This window comes from Lolium perenne, chromosome 3 (genome assembly GCF_019359855.2).
Source record: "Lolium perenne isolate Kyuss_39 chromosome 3, Kyuss_2.0, whole genome shotgun sequence".
NCBI classification, from domain to species: domain Eukaryota; kingdom Viridiplantae; phylum Streptophyta; class Magnoliopsida; order Poales; family Poaceae; genus Lolium; species Lolium perenne.
Genome location: NC_067246.2, coordinates 151,200,557 through 151,215,428, shown reverse-complemented (window position 1 = coordinate 151,215,428; position 14,872 = coordinate 151,200,557). Strand labels below are relative to the sequence as shown.

Genomic DNA, 14,872 nt, shown 5'->3' with positions numbered 1-14,872 from the left:
AGCTCCAGGATGGCCCAGACGCTGGTCATCGCCACCGAGAAGCAGCTCATCCACGACGCCGTCGCCCTCGCCAAAGCCGTGCAGACAGACATGCCGGCTGCAGGCAACCCGGTTGGGACGACTCACTTCCAGCCGGCCGACCACACCAAGAAGATCCTGCTGGACCCGGCGCAGCCGGACAAGTTCGTCACCATCGGTGCCGGCTTGAAAAAGAAATAGGAAAGCGAGCTCACCAGCTTCCTCCGTGAGAATCGGGACATCTTCGCATGGACTCCAAGAGACATGCCGGGTGTGCCGAGGGAGTTGGCTGAGCACCACCTCCACGTCCGGCCTGAAGCCAAGCCGGTGAAGCAGCCTCTCAGGCGCTTCGCCGAAGAACGAAGGAAGGCCATCGGTGAAGAAATCGCCCGGCTCCTAGCTGCCGGCTTCATCATGGAAGTGCTGCACCCGGACTGGCTGGCGAACCCGGTCCTGGTGTTGAAGAAGAACGGCTCCTGGCGCATGTGTATCGACTACACCAGCCTGAACAAGGCGTGCCCAAAGGATCCCTTTCCCCTGCCGCGCATAGATCAAGTCATAGACTCGACTGCCGGCTGTGAACTGTTGTCTTTCCTAGATGCCTATTCAGGCTACCACCAGATTCCTTTGAATCCGGCTGATCAAATAAAGACTTCGTTCATTACCCCGTACGGGGCTTACTGCTACACGACTATGCCGTTCGGCTTGAAAAATGCAGGCGCCACCTACCAAAGGTGCATGCAAAAATGCTTGCAGGATCAAATCGGCAGAAACGTTCACGCATATGTGGATGATGTCGTTGTAAAAACCAAGGAGATGCCTACCCTCCTTGACGACCTGAGAGAAACCTTCACCAATCTGAGAAGATTCCGGATGAAGCTCAACCCGGCCAAGTGCACATTCGGCGTGCCGTCTGGCCAGCTCCTCGGCTACCTCGTCTCTCAGCGAGGGATCGAAGCCAACCCGTACAATATAAGTGCCCTGTAGAAGATGGAACTGCCGCAGTGCCTCAAGGACGTCCATAAGTTTGCTGGCAGACAGGCATCATTGAGCCGCTTCGTCAGCCGGCTGGGGGAGAAGGCACTGCCCCTGTATCAACTAATGAAGAAGGCGGACAAATTCGTCTGGTCACCGCAGGCGGATGAAGCCTTCCGTGACTTGAAGCGCGTGCTCTCAACCGCGCCAATCCTTGCAACGCCGGCTTCAATGGAGCCGATGCTGTTGTACATCGCAGCCACCAACCGAGTGGTTAGCGTTGTCCTGGTGGTGGAGCGCAAAGAAGCCGAAAACAGAGAGAAGCTGGTCCAGCGCCCAGTCTATTACCTCAGCGAAGTGCTCTCCCAGTCGAAGCAAAATTACCCCCACTACCAGAAGGTCACCTACGGCGTGTACATGGCGGCCAAGAAGCTCAAGCACTACTTTCAAGAACATCCCATCAGGGTGGTTGCCACAGCGCCTTTGGCGGAAATCATCGGCAGCAAGGATGCCAACGGCCGGGTTGCCAAGTGGGCCCTGGAGCTAGCTGCCCACACCATCCTCTACGAGCCACGCACAGCCATCAAGTCGCAGATCCTAGCCGACTTCTTCGTCTACTGGGCTGAGATGCAGTACCTGCCGCCTGTGCCGGATTCCACACACTGGAAGATGCACTTCGACGGCTCGAAAATGCGCAATGGCCTGGGAGCCGGCATCGTCATCACCTCTCCCAAGGGAGACCGGCTGGACTACGTCCTGCAGATCCACTTCGCCGCATCCAACAATGTGGCGGAATATGAAGCACTCATTCATGGGCTGAAGCTGGCCAAGGAGATTGGCGTGCGTCGCATACTCTGCTTCGGCGACTCCGACTTGGTCATACAGCAAGCCTCTGGCGACTGGGACGCGAAGGACGCCAACATGGCCTCATACCGCTTCCATGTTCAACAGTTATCCGGCTTCTTCGACGGCTGCGAATTCCACCACGTGCCACGAGCAAACAACGAGGCGGCTGATGCCTTATCCAAGATTGGCTCAACCCGGCAAGCCATCCCGCCGGGTGTCGCCTTGGCGGTTCTCAAGAAGCCGTCCATCATACCGTCACCGGACTCGGATTCAATATTCGTGCCGGCTGACCCGGGGGCTGCTCAGCCGAACCCGGGGGCTTCATCGCCCAAGTCGGGGGCTAACAAGCCGAACCCGCCGGCTAGCATGCCGAACCCGGGGACTTCTCAGTCCAACCCGGGGGCTTCATCGCCAAACTCGGGGGCTAGCAAGCCGAACCCGCCGGCTAGCAAGCCGGACCCGGCGACCATGCAGTCGAATCCGGAAGCTCCCACGCAGGAGGCCCTGTTGGTCAGCGTATTCGAGATAAGATGCGTACCTTCATGGGCACAAGAATTCCTCTCCTACCTCACCGACGGTGTGCTGCCTGATGATAGAGTCCAGGCCAGGCAGATTGAGAGAAGGGCCAAGGCCTATACCATCATCAACCACCAGCTGTACAAACGCAGCGTAAGTGGGGTGTTCCAGCGGTGCGTCGAGCCGGCTGAAGGGATTGAACTCCTACGGGAAATCCATCAAGGAGAGTGCGGACATCACGCCTCATCCAGAGCCATAGTGGCCAAAGCCTTCCGGCACGGTTTTTATCGGCCGATCGCGCTCGTAGACGCAGAAGATTTGGTGAAGAAGTGCAACGGCTGTCAGCGCTTCGCAAAGCAAAGACACCAGCCGGCTTCCGCCTTGAAAACCATCCCCATCACATGGCCATTTGCCGTATGGGGCTTGGACATGGTGGGCCCATTCAGAACAGCGCGAGGCGGCATGACACATCTCTTGGTGATGATTGACAAATTCACCAAGTGGATCGAAGCCAAGCCAATCAAGAAACTGGACGGGTCCACAGCCGTCACATTCCTCAAGGAAATCATTGTGAGATTCGGCTACCCCCACACCATCATCACCGACAACGGCACCAACTTATCCCAAGGCATCGTCTCTCGCTATTGCGGGGAAATGGGAATCCGGATGGCCCTATCTTCTGTGGCACACCCAGAGTCCAACGGACAAGTGGAAAAGGCTAACGGCTTAGTCCTAGCCGGCATCCGGCCCCGGCTGGTGGAGCCGCTCGAGCGAGCAGCCGGCTGCTGGATTGAAGAATTGCCCAGTGTGCTGTGGAGCCTGCGCACAACGACAAATCGCTCAGTCGGCTTCACACCATTTTTCCTCGTATACGGGGCCGAAGCCGTCTTGCCGACTGATATCGAGCATGACGCGCCAAGGATCAAGCTCTACACAGAAGCCGAAGCCAAAGAAGCTCGCGAAGATGGAGTCGACCTGGTCGAAGAGGCCCGGCTGCTGGCTGAGTCTAGATCTACCATCTACCAGCAAAGCCTCCGACGCTATCACAGCCGGAAGGTCCAGCCCTTAGCATTCCGAGAAGGGGACCTAGTGCTCCGGCTGATCCAGAGGACAGCCGGACAGCATAAACTGTCATCCCCATGGGAGGGTCCCTTCATCGTGAGCAAGGCAGTAGGCAATGATTCCTACTATCTCATAGATGCTCAAGAGGCTAAGAAAAACAAGCCGGACAAGGCTGACGAGGAGACTAAACGTCCCTGGAATGTCAGGTTACTCCGCCCATTTTACGCATGAGAGCAGGAATGTATGTATCCCTTGTATCCCTTTTGTGAGTTATGAAAAAGCTTGCGCCAAGAGCGCCGTTTCCGACAAGTTTTTCGCATACTTTACCTTGTTTCGCCAATTGGCTTGAACCCTCTCACGCGGTCGGCTCAGTAACGTGATCCGGTTTCCGACAGCCGGCTTCCGACCAGCTACAGACCGCAACCCGGCTGTCCGGCTGGCGGGAGTAAGGCCTAGGGAGCCGGCACGCGAAAAACGACTAAGGGAAAGAGTAAAAGCGAGTTGACTTGCAACTTTTCATAAAGTGCCGGATTGCCGAATTCAGCTCGTTTGACTGAAATACTGTCGGCCTCACCCAGCGGCCCGCTCTTGACCCGGCGACGGATCGCAAGTCGGACGTACGACCGGCAAGGGCACAGCCAAAGAGTGGGGCGGATGGGAAAAAGCGAACGAGTCGAAAGAAAGCAACTCGGCACACAAATGATTAACAAACACACTAAAATGCGACTTAATAAAAGGGCGATAATATTGTCTTACATCTGCACCCGGCATCCCGGGGATTTAATAAATTGTCTTGCAAAAGAACAACTGAAAAGCAGGAAATCTAAGCCGGAGGGGCATCAGTGGAGCCGGCTGCCGGGTCGTCCTCAGGCACGTCTTCCGCCTCCTCGTCATCCATGTATTCTCCATCGGACGGAGGAGGGTTCGGGTCCGCGACGAAGAGCGTCTTGTCGACGAAGTCGGCAATGGTGCTGGCTCGGGCAAGGCGGGCGGCCTTGAAGTCGGCAGGGAGCTTGTCCTCCACGCCGGCTCGCCGGAACTCAAGCTGCCCCAGGTCCACCTCGTTGTACCAGGAGAGGACGAAGGACAGCGCCATGTCGGCACCGGCGCGCGTGGCCGACTCCTTCCAGTCGAGGAAGCGGTCCGGCGCCTGCTCCATCGAGGAGATGAGGCCGGAGATATCTTGCGGCGCCGCCTCCCTAGGCCACAGCATGGGCACCAGCTCTTCAGCCGCCTTCCGCAGCTCCCAGCCAAGCTTGGTGACGGGCTCGATGCGGGCAGCCATGGACGCCAGGTGGTCCTCCATGGAGAAGTACTCCGAGCTGCCCTCGCCGGTCTCCTGCCTCCTGGAGTCGCGCGCGGCGCCAACGGCTGCCAAAGCTGCGTCTTGCGTCTCCGGGAAGGCCGCTGCAAGAAGAAGAGGCAAGTCGGAAACCGTCAAAGCCGAAATAAGCTGAAAAATGCAAATTTTCGAAGTCCTAAGCCAAAAGGAAAAGCCTGGCGGCAGCCGGCAAGAACCGACTGTCACCAGCCCGAAGATGAGGATAGCAAAGAAATCAGAAGTTTCTGCTGCCGGCTGCCAACGAAACCGGCAGTCGACAGCCGAAAGCCGGCAAGGGGAAGGAACATAAAGATGCACTCACCCGCCAAGCCGCGATCAAGCGCGCTAAAGTCATCAGTCCAGCGTTTGGCGGTAGCCGTCAGCTCTGTGGACTTGGCGGTGACCTCCTCCTGCAGCGCAAGCCGCTGCTTCTCCACCTCCGTCAGCCGCCGGCTCAGATCATCCACCTTCTCCTTCTCTGCCGTCCTGAGGGCGTTAAGCTCGGTGAGATGGTTCTTCTCCAGCAGGCGCAGCCGCGTCAGCTCCTGCTCAGCCAGCTTGAGCTTGCCGGCGGAGGATCGGCCCGCCTCCTCGCTCTCGGCGCACTGGGCGCGAGCGGCTCGGAGATCCGACTCCAGCTGCGGGACCTTGGCGGCTTCAGCTGCGAGGCGGCCGGAAAGAAATATCAGCCAACCAAGATTAAAAAGAAAATAAGACATCAAGTCGAAAGAAGCGTAGAGCTCACCCTTGACGACCTCCAGCTCACGAGCCAAGGCGGCCCGCTCGATCTTGGCCCGGTGGTAGCTGGTCACCACCTGGTTGTACAAGAAGGTGCGCCGCTCCTCAACCGTCTGAAAGAATCAGTTGTTTAGACGAAACCTGGACCGGCTTCAGGCAGTCGGCCCACGTCTCGGAGGGCTACCAGGACAAGAAAATCGCAGAAGAAAAGAAAACACACCTTCTCAGCATCCTCCAGCGTCGCCAGCTGGGCAAGGGTCTCGGCGGCCTTGGTCTTGGGGCTGGCGCGATAGCCGGAGAAAAGCATCTTCATGGGCGCCGTGCCAGGCTGCCCCTCCCGGCTGAGTACCTCGCAGGAATTCGCCTGATGCCATGCCTTCTCCATGGTTCCTGCCGAGCCGAAGCTGGAGTCGGAGGCGGACGGCACAGCCACCAGCCGGGCACCCTTGGCCACATGAAGGCCCTCAGACGGGCCCGCTGGGCCCTCCGTCCTCACCAGCGCGCGCGAGTCAGCGTCCCTGCGCGCGCCGGCTCGTCCCTTGCCGGCTCTGCCCGGCCGGCTCCTCCGGTGCTCGGCCGCGGCGGCGGCGTCGTTCCGGGCGCAGCAGATGGCCCAGCCGGCCCAGCTTGCCTCCGGCGCTCGGGGCGCCTCCGGCTCTCGTCCAGCTCCACCACGGTGGGCCTGGTGCCGGCTCCGGCCGCGGGCGGCGCAGCCCTCGCCGGGGCCGCCGGTTCCGTGGAGCAGCCCCCGCCAGCTCCGGCTCCGGTTGAAGGCGGCATGCCCCGCCCGGCCCCGCCGGGCCGGGTCCAGAAGAGGCGTCCGGCGCGGGAACATGTCGTCCAGCGTCGGCTGCCGCGTTGGCTCGACCCGCGTGCCGCGATCTGGCGCGGAGGCCAGCGGCACGGCGAAGGAAGAAGCCCCTGTCGCAGGCGGCGGCGGCGTAGGTGCGCGCGAGGAAGGCTGTGGCGTCTGCTCCCTCCTCTGGCGCGGAAGCGGCGACGCAACGCGCGGAGCTTGCCGGGAGCCGCCGCCCTGGGCAAACTTGATAGGGGCCCTAGCCGGATAAACAGAAAGATGGTAAGCATGAAAGTAAGGAAAGAAAAGGAATCAAACAAGAAAACGAGAGAGAACTCACCCGGCCTGCTCCGGGACCTTCTTCGGCTGCTGCCGGCGCTGCTTCTTCGCCCTCGACTCCGCGGCGGCGGTGGAGCCGGCTCTCTTCGTGCCCTTGGGCGCCGAAGTCGCCGTGGGGCTTGGCGGCCTCGTGCGCGCAGAGGCACGGCGGGGATTGGCCCCGTGCCGGACGTCGCCGGCTCCTCCTCCTCCTGGTGCTCTGGTGAAGGGGGCGGATTGTGCTCCCCCTGGCCGCCTAGATCGGGCGCCTGCGGCAGGTCGTCGTCGCCGGCATGGTCGCCGGCTTGGTCAGCCGGATCGACGAGATCCGGCGTCCACCTCTTCGTCGCCAGGTCGCCGTCCTCGGCGTTCTGGCGCTCAAAAACCTAGAAAGACAGAAAAAACATGAGCATATGACAAGCCGGAAGTCGGCAGGAGAAAAAGGGAAGTCGGCCTCGCAGCCGCAAGCCGGAAAATGGCAAAGACACGAAGCTTACCCGCGCCGGTGGATGGTTCCCGTCGCAGGCACCGGCCCGTCGCTCCAGTCCTCCGCCAGGTTCGGCTTGGTGCTGGGGTTCACCCGGCGGGCCACCTGGGCCTGGGTGAGCGGCATTTGGACGTCCGGTTCGGATCGAACCGGCCGGACATGTGCCCGATCTTGTGGGTGCGCATCTGGAGCGGCAGCACCCGGCGCTCGGCGATGGTGCAGAGGAGATCTTCGGCAGTCAGCCCGCCACCGGTGGCTGTCGCCAGGAAGTCCCAGAGAAGGTTCACCTCCGCGTCCGGATCCGTCGAGCGGGCGTTGTGGCTCCAGTTGATCCGGCCGATCGAGGAGCCGGATTGAACTCCGGCAGGTTGATCCGGTCGACGAGCTCCCCCTCGTTGCGCACATAGAAGAATGACATTTGCCAGTTCTTCACCGAGTCGACGGTGGGGATCTTGGGGAAAGGCGTACCAGGCCGGGTGTAGATCGAGGCGGCGCCGCAGGCTCGCAGGCGGCCGTCGTTGGTCTGCGCCTTCAAGAAGAAGAGCCGGCTCCAGAAGTCGATGTCGGGCCACAAGCCGGCGTAAGCCTCCATGAACGCTACGAAGCAGCTCAGGAGGACGCACGCGTTGGCCGGCAGGTGGTGCGGCTGGAGGCCGAAGTGGTCGAGGAATCGCCGGAAGAACGTTGAAGCCGGCAGGCCCAGCCCGCGGTCGAGGTGCGCGCCGAAGACGACGCGCTCGCCGTCCCTCGGCTCGGGCTCCGTCTCCTCGCCGGGCACCCGCGTGATGACCGACTGCGGGATCCGCCGGAGGCGCACCAGGCGTTCGATGTCGTCCTCCCGCATGTAGGAGCCCCTCCACGATCCGCTGGGGGACGCCATTGACGAGGACGAGGAAGAAGATGACCAGGAGAGGCTGAACGGCGAGGAAGAACCTTGCGACCGCGGCGGCGACAACGGCGGCTGAGGACGCTCCGTCGAGATGCGTGGCCCCGTGGCGCCGGATTGACGAAGTGGCGGCGGCGGATCGGTGGAGGCTCGCCCGTCGGAGTTCGCCAGCGGAAGGAGTTCGCCGGAGCAGCAGCAAGCTCGAGCGCGCAGAGGGCGATGGAAGCAGGAGCGCGAGGAGGAAGAAGTGGCAAGTGGCCGCCTCGAGGCGCTCCCCCGCGGCATTTATAGCCACCCGACGCGGGCGGTTGGCCTCCAAGTGGCGGTCGTGGGCCGTAACTCCTCCCACGTCGCCGGATTTACTGCGCCGTAACTGCGCCGTAACTCCTCCCACGTCCACGACGGTTATCGAAAACGGCCACACCACGTCGCCCACTACCGCACCGGATCCGGAGGGACAGTGATTTGACCAGACGAACCGACCGCCGGGCCAGGCGTCAGACCCGTCAAGTCGGGCGCAGGGCCCGAGGCGGCGGAGACTCTGGCGCGCCGCAAGCCGGAGCCGGACCAAAAGTTCCACTCGAGCCGAAATTCATCAGCAAGGCGGAGGCGCCATCAGATCTTGCGAGAAAGCAAAAATTGTACAAGTGTAAAAAGCGGCCGGCTGGGGAGCAGCCGGCAGGAACGAGCCGGATGAGGGCGCAGCCGGCTGAATGGAAATTCTCAGTCGGCCCCTCCAAGTGCCATCAAATATATCGGAGAAGCCAGGAAAACCTGCCTAGGTCCTTCTAAACGCAGGACCTTGCCAGCTTCGGGGGCTAATGTCGGGGGGAAGACCCCGGATAGGGCAATGGACGCGGAGCAGCCGGCTGGCCACTGGCCGGCTCGCGGCAAAAGCCGGCTGAGGAGCAGCCGGCTGGTGCCGTGGCCGGCTGGTCCGAAAGCCGGCTGGCTCTAGATCCTAGTCGGCCTGGCTACGGCCACCAATGCTGTAGCTGGGCCGGCTTCTACAAGCCATATCCGACTGGGGTTTGTACCTCAGACCGACTCGAGGCTGGCGAGTCTTGCACTGGAAGGAACCGGGTTGGTGATCCGGGTTCCCAAAGTCCACGCTGACTCCATCTTCCGTAAAGCGCGGGCACCGGTGGAGCAATAGTGCCACGCGCCGGACAGGCCGTCAGGGCTTACGACGATCCGTACTGGCTACAGTGGCTGACGGCGACAGGGACACCTCCTCCATACCGCTGACCGTGGCAGCCGGATGGGACAGGCCACGATGCTCAACCACTCCTGACGTCACCACCTCGGGAAGGAGCGGAAGCCGAAGCCGGCCAAGCCGGCTAGTAGACTATAGGGTCTTATGTGTAAAGTGCCGGTGCCTATATAAGCCGCACTACCCCTCTAGTGCAGGGACGATCGATCATTTATTGCTTTCACCTACCTACAGAGCTGCCCTGTGAGAGAGACCATCGTCTCCCTTAGCCTCTCAGGGCCAGCCGGACACAGCTCTAGGAGCACCACTGTACTGTGTGATCGTCATATACACTCATAGCAGGAGTAGAGGTTTTACCTCCACCGGAGGGCCTCGAACCTGGGTACGTCGCCGTGTCGCTCGTGCCCATACCCGCTTCCGGATACCGCCGTGAGATCCCTCAGGAACCACTTCGATTAGCCACCCTATGGCATATGCCGTGACGATACCACGACACCGAGTACTTGGTCTCCCGGTACCCCGAAGAAATATTTCTTTGGATTCAGCTTGATTTTGTACCTGTCAAGATTATTGAAGGTTTCCCTTAAATCGTCAATGAGCGTGGTCGCGTTTCTGGTTTTGAGGATGATGTCATCAATGTAAACCTCGATGTTACGACCAATCTGCTCTCCTAGGCAAGCTTGCATGCAACGCTGATAGGTTGCACCTGCGTTCTTTAATCCAAAGGTCATTACATTGTAGCAGTAAACGTCGTGTGGAGTTATGAACGCGGTTAATTCCTGATCCTCCTTGAGCTTGATCTGATTGTATCCTGAATATGCGTCGAGGAAAGAGAGGCGATCGCAACCTGCTGTAGAGTCGACTATTTGATCAATGCGAGGTAACGGGAAGTGATCCTTGGGGCAATGTTTGTTGAGACTTGTGTAGTCGGTACACATGCGAAGAGCCGTTGTATCCTTTTTTTGGCACCATCACTGGATTGGCTACCCACTCGGCTTCTTTGAGCTCTCGAATAAAACCAGCTTTTCGGAGCCGATTTACTTCTTCGCCAATGCCTTTCCTTTTTGGTTCTAAAAAATGATGCAATGTTTGCTGCACCGGTTTGGATTTAGGGTCAACATTAAGGGCGTGCTCAGCAAGTTCCCTGGGAATACCTGGCATGTCGGATGGTTCCCATGCAAATATTTCCTAGTGCTCACAGAGGAACTCGATGAGGGCGCTTTCCTATGCGGTAGTAAGGTCCGCCGATATGTTCACCGTTTTCTTCGGGTCAGAGGGGTGCACTTGATGTTTCTTTGCTTCCTTCGCGACGTCGAACTCGTCGGGTATGGTGTTTCGATTATCGGCAGGTGGTTGTGTATGATCAGTAATTGCGTCGATTGCGTTGAGCTCGTCCCTGACTCCAAACTTGGGAGTGATCTTCTGAAATTCCCCGTCGCAGTTATCAGAATGAGAAAAACTCCCATGAACAGTTAGTGCTGTCCCATTGTTGCCTGGCATCTTTGGCTTCAAATATGCGTAATGAGGAATCGTCATGAACTTCGCGAATGCTAGCCTGCCAAGGATAGCGTGATACTGCAATTCCCAATCAACTACCTCGAACTCGAGCTTCTCCTTTCTGAAGTTGCTTGGAGTCCCGAAGACGACATCTAGTGAAATTTTGCCGAGGGGGTAAGCGGGTCGGGTTGGGATGATTCCATGGAAACCAGTATCGGATTCTTTCAGCATATCAGCAGCTAATCCCATTGCTTTCATCGTGCTCGCAAACAAGAGATTTAGGCCACTTACTCCATCCATGAATACTTTCCTCATATTATATCCTCCATTCTGTGCTTCAAGGACTAAGGCAGCGTGACAGGGCCTGGGAACAACTGTCGGGTGATCTGCTTTGCTGAACAGGATGCTCTGGTCAGACCAATCGATATACGGGTACCTCTGCCATAGCTACCTCTGCAATTCTTATTTCTCGTGAAAACTTCTTGGCTTCTCTCTTTGATGAACTGGTCTTATGAATCATGTTCACTTGACCTCGAGATGCAGGGTAAACTTCAGTTGGTATGTAGATATCTTCGCCTGGTGTATACTGTTGCGGGTAGTTGTAAGCTACCGTGCTCTTTTCCGCAGAGCAGGATCTTGCCTCTGACTCGGCTCTTAACTCATCACAGAACTGCTGGATGTCGATGAACTGCCGACAATATCTGAGTAAATGAGAGGCCTTTTCAATGCCATCCTTTGGGTCGATATAAGAGTGCATATAACATGGTGCATCGAGCTGCTCCGTGGACGATAGATAAGGCTTCCGGAGATGATTCTTGCTGAATTGCGGATTGCAACAACCCTTCTCGCACCATCGACGGCGTCTTGCGGCCAGTTCTTCTTCCTCACGGCGTAGATTCCTTCGCCTTTTCCATTTCTCCTCTCTGCTACCGAAGCGACTTCTGCCTTCGCCACTGTTTTGCGTGAACCTACCGAATCTGTCAGCAGTACGATGGTTTCCGGAGCCGAAGTCCTTAGGCTTGACGCGTTTGAACTGGGAAGTCGAATAAATCCTTTGGAGTCGATGATGAAGTGAACTCCTCCGAAGGTTGTATCCATATCACCGCGTAACTCTGAAGAGATCGGGTGCAAGGCCTCAACATAAGGTGCGTATTCGAAGGATCCACATCGAACCGAGTTTCTTGGACTTGAAGGTGTTGGTGAAGTCAACACGACCGCTGCTGATGTGACAGGAAATGCTGATGACGTGCCTTGTGCCGACAGATTTCCCACAGACGACGCCAATTGTCGAGGGTACTCCTCGGCAATGCCCACCTTGAGGGGCTTAGGGTTGACGGAATCCTGCAGGCTAACACGAGACATCGGATACCAAACAAATGGGTAGAGAGATTTACCCAGGTCCGGGGACCTCGACGAGGAAAAACCCATACTTCCTTCCTGTCTGATCTTGATTATTGTGAATATCGGGTTACAATGGGGTAGCCAAAGGCTTTGACTAAGAACTCGACGCAAAGCTAGATTTTTGTATGACCTAACTCTCGACTTGCGGTGGTTATGGCTAGATTGATTGTGTCCCTCGGTAGCCCCTCTCCTGGCCCTTATATTGTGAGCCAGGTCTCGAGAGGTCTGTTCGAGTACGACTAGGTTACAAAGAGTGCTATATCTAAACTTTCCTTGTTTCTTCGTCTCCTTGCCTTGTTCTTCAAGATTCTTCACGGGAATCGACATTGCGGCCCACATTGGTTGGCAGATAATCTTCATGGGCCCCTGGTTGGGCCGTAGGAGATAGCGTAATATTAGTTACCCGAAGGGTAATGCCCACATCAGCTAGCGACTAGGTCAGAGTCGCCAAAGCAGCGCATGCGTGATGCGCCCATCTCCTTGGTGATCCGCATGCCGTGGAGAATTACCCCGTATTCGGCCACGTTGTTGGTGCAGGGCTCGAATTGAAGCTGCATGACGTACCTCATAGTGTCTCCTTTTGGGGATATGAGGACGATGCCTGCTCCGGCCCCTTCGAGATTCTTGGAGACGTAGAAGTAGAGGGTCCAATTCTTGAAATCCGCCGGGGAGGTTCGCTGCTGCACTTCCTCCCAGTCGACGAAGAAATCGGCCAACACCTGGGACTGGACCGCGTGGCGAGGCTCATACGTGATGTTGTGGCCGCCGAGTTCGACTGCCACTTGGCAATTCTTCCAGTCGCGTACCCATTGAGGATGATATCGCGAGTGGCATCGATGCAACGACCTTGATGGGGTGCTCGTGGAAGTAAGGGGCCAGTCGCTGCAGGGCCCTGAATAAGGAGTAGATCAGCTTCTGGTACTGCGAATAGCGCTGTTTCCACTTGGTGAGGGCCTCGCTGCTATAGTACACTGGGCACTGCGCGAGTTGCTCCTTTCCTTCTTCCTTGCACTCTACAACCATAACTGCACTCACGACGTGATTTGACGAGGTGACGTAGACGAGCATGGTTTCTTGCGGCAGTGGTGCAGCCAGGACAGGTGCGTTCTGCAATGCCTCTTTAGTGTTTCCAGGGCTCATTGTGCTTCCGTCGTCCACTTGAAGGAATCAGACTTCTTCAATAGGCGGTAGAGTGGTAGGGTCTTGTCGCCGGGTCGAGGTATGAAGCAACTGAGCGCGCGACTCGCCCGGCGAGCTTCTGTGCGCCGAGGAGGCACGCGGGCCTTTTGATGCGCATGACGGCTGAGATCTTATCCGGATTGGGCTCGATGGCGCGCTTGGAGACGATGTAGCCGAGTAGCTGCCCCGATGGAACTCCGTAGGTGCACTTCAGGGGGTTGAGCTTGATCTGGTAGTGCTGGAGGTTGGCAAAAGTCTCGGTGAGGTCGGCGATTAGATCATCTTAACCGAGTCAACTTGACCACCATGTCGTCGATGTACACATGGACGTTGCGCCTGATTTGGCTTTCGAGACAACTGTTCATGCATCGCTGGTATGTGGCTCCAGCGTTTCTGAGGCCGAAGGTCATGGCGGTGTAGCAGTAGGCGCCGAGTGGAGTGATGTATGCCATCTTCTCCTGATCTTCAACCGCCATCTTGATTTAATTGTACCCGGAATACGCGTCGAGGAAGCATAGAGATTCCGAGCCCGCGACGGCTTTGATGATCTGATCGAATCGCGGGAGGACGAATGGGTCCATGGGGCAGGCCCAACTGAGGCTCGTGTAACCTATACATATGCGCCATGTTTTGTTTTTCTTCAACACTAGGACTGGGTTTGCCAGCCACCTGGGGTGCTTCATTTCTATGATGAACCCGGCGGCAAGTAGCCGATTCACCTCTTCGGCGATTGTGCACCGTCGCTCTTCACCTACGGGTGGCACGCCATCGTCTGTTTGACGGGACGCGCAGTCGAATCAACATGTAGTTTGTGCTCAGCAAGTTCTCTCGGGACACCTGGCATATCATAAGGTTTCCATGCAAAGATATCTCGATTCTCACGGAGGAACTTGACGAGCGTGCTTTCCTATTGGGCGGATATGCCCGTCCCAATATTAACATGCCTACTCGGATCATTTTCTACCAAATCTACTCGACGTGTGTCAGTCGTCGGCTGGAAGGTCGGCAAGGACGAGTTGAGCTCGGTTGGCTTCCCGAGGATGGTGGGGTCGTTGTTGTCGACTGGGTACTTGGCGAGTTTGATGGTGTTGTCGTGCTCCGAGGCAATGATGGTGTCGGTGATCTTGGCGCCGCTGTCCTCGCACTCTAGGGCCATCTCGGGGTCGCCACGGACAGTGATGATGCCACGCGGCCCCATAATCTTCATCATTTTGTAGGCGTAGTGTGGTGTGGCCATGAAACTGGCGAACGCCTAGCGGCCGAGGACGCAGTGGTAGGGGCTATGGAAGTTCACAACCTCGAAGGAGATCCGCTTGGTGTGGTAGTTTGCCGGCGTGCCGAATGTCATCAGCAGTGTCACCTTGCCGATTGGGAAGGCCTTCCTGCGTGAGTCGGGCAGCTGGAGTCGCTGGAAGGTGTCGTAGTACATGATGTTGATGGAGCTACCTCCATCCATAAGGGTCTTGGAGAGCCAGTAGTCGGTGACCTTGGCTTGACGATTAGGGCCACTCACCCTGGGTACTCGACGCGTGGAGCGTGGTCCTCACGGCTCCACGTGATGCTCTGCTCGGACCAGTTGAGCCAGCGCGGGACGTCCGCGACGACTGCGTTGACAGCCA

The 14,872-nt window shown here is 57.9% G+C and overlaps 1 protein-coding gene across 1 annotated transcript; it reads right to left on the bottom strand.

The window, feature by feature from the left end:
- Positions 1 to 12,496: 12,496 nt before the first annotated feature.
- On the bottom strand, positions 12,497 to 13,214 carry LOC139838019 (uncharacterized). The gene is made up of 2 exons (XM_071827370.1): positions 12,921 to 13,214; positions 12,497 to 12,865 (listed from the first exon to the last, which is right to left on the bottom strand). The coding sequence occupies exons 1-2, from the start codon at positions 13,212 to 13,214 to the stop codon at positions 12,497 to 12,499; spliced, it is 663 nt and encodes a 220-aa protein (XP_071683471.1).
- Positions 13,215 to 14,872: the final 1,658 nt, after the last annotated feature.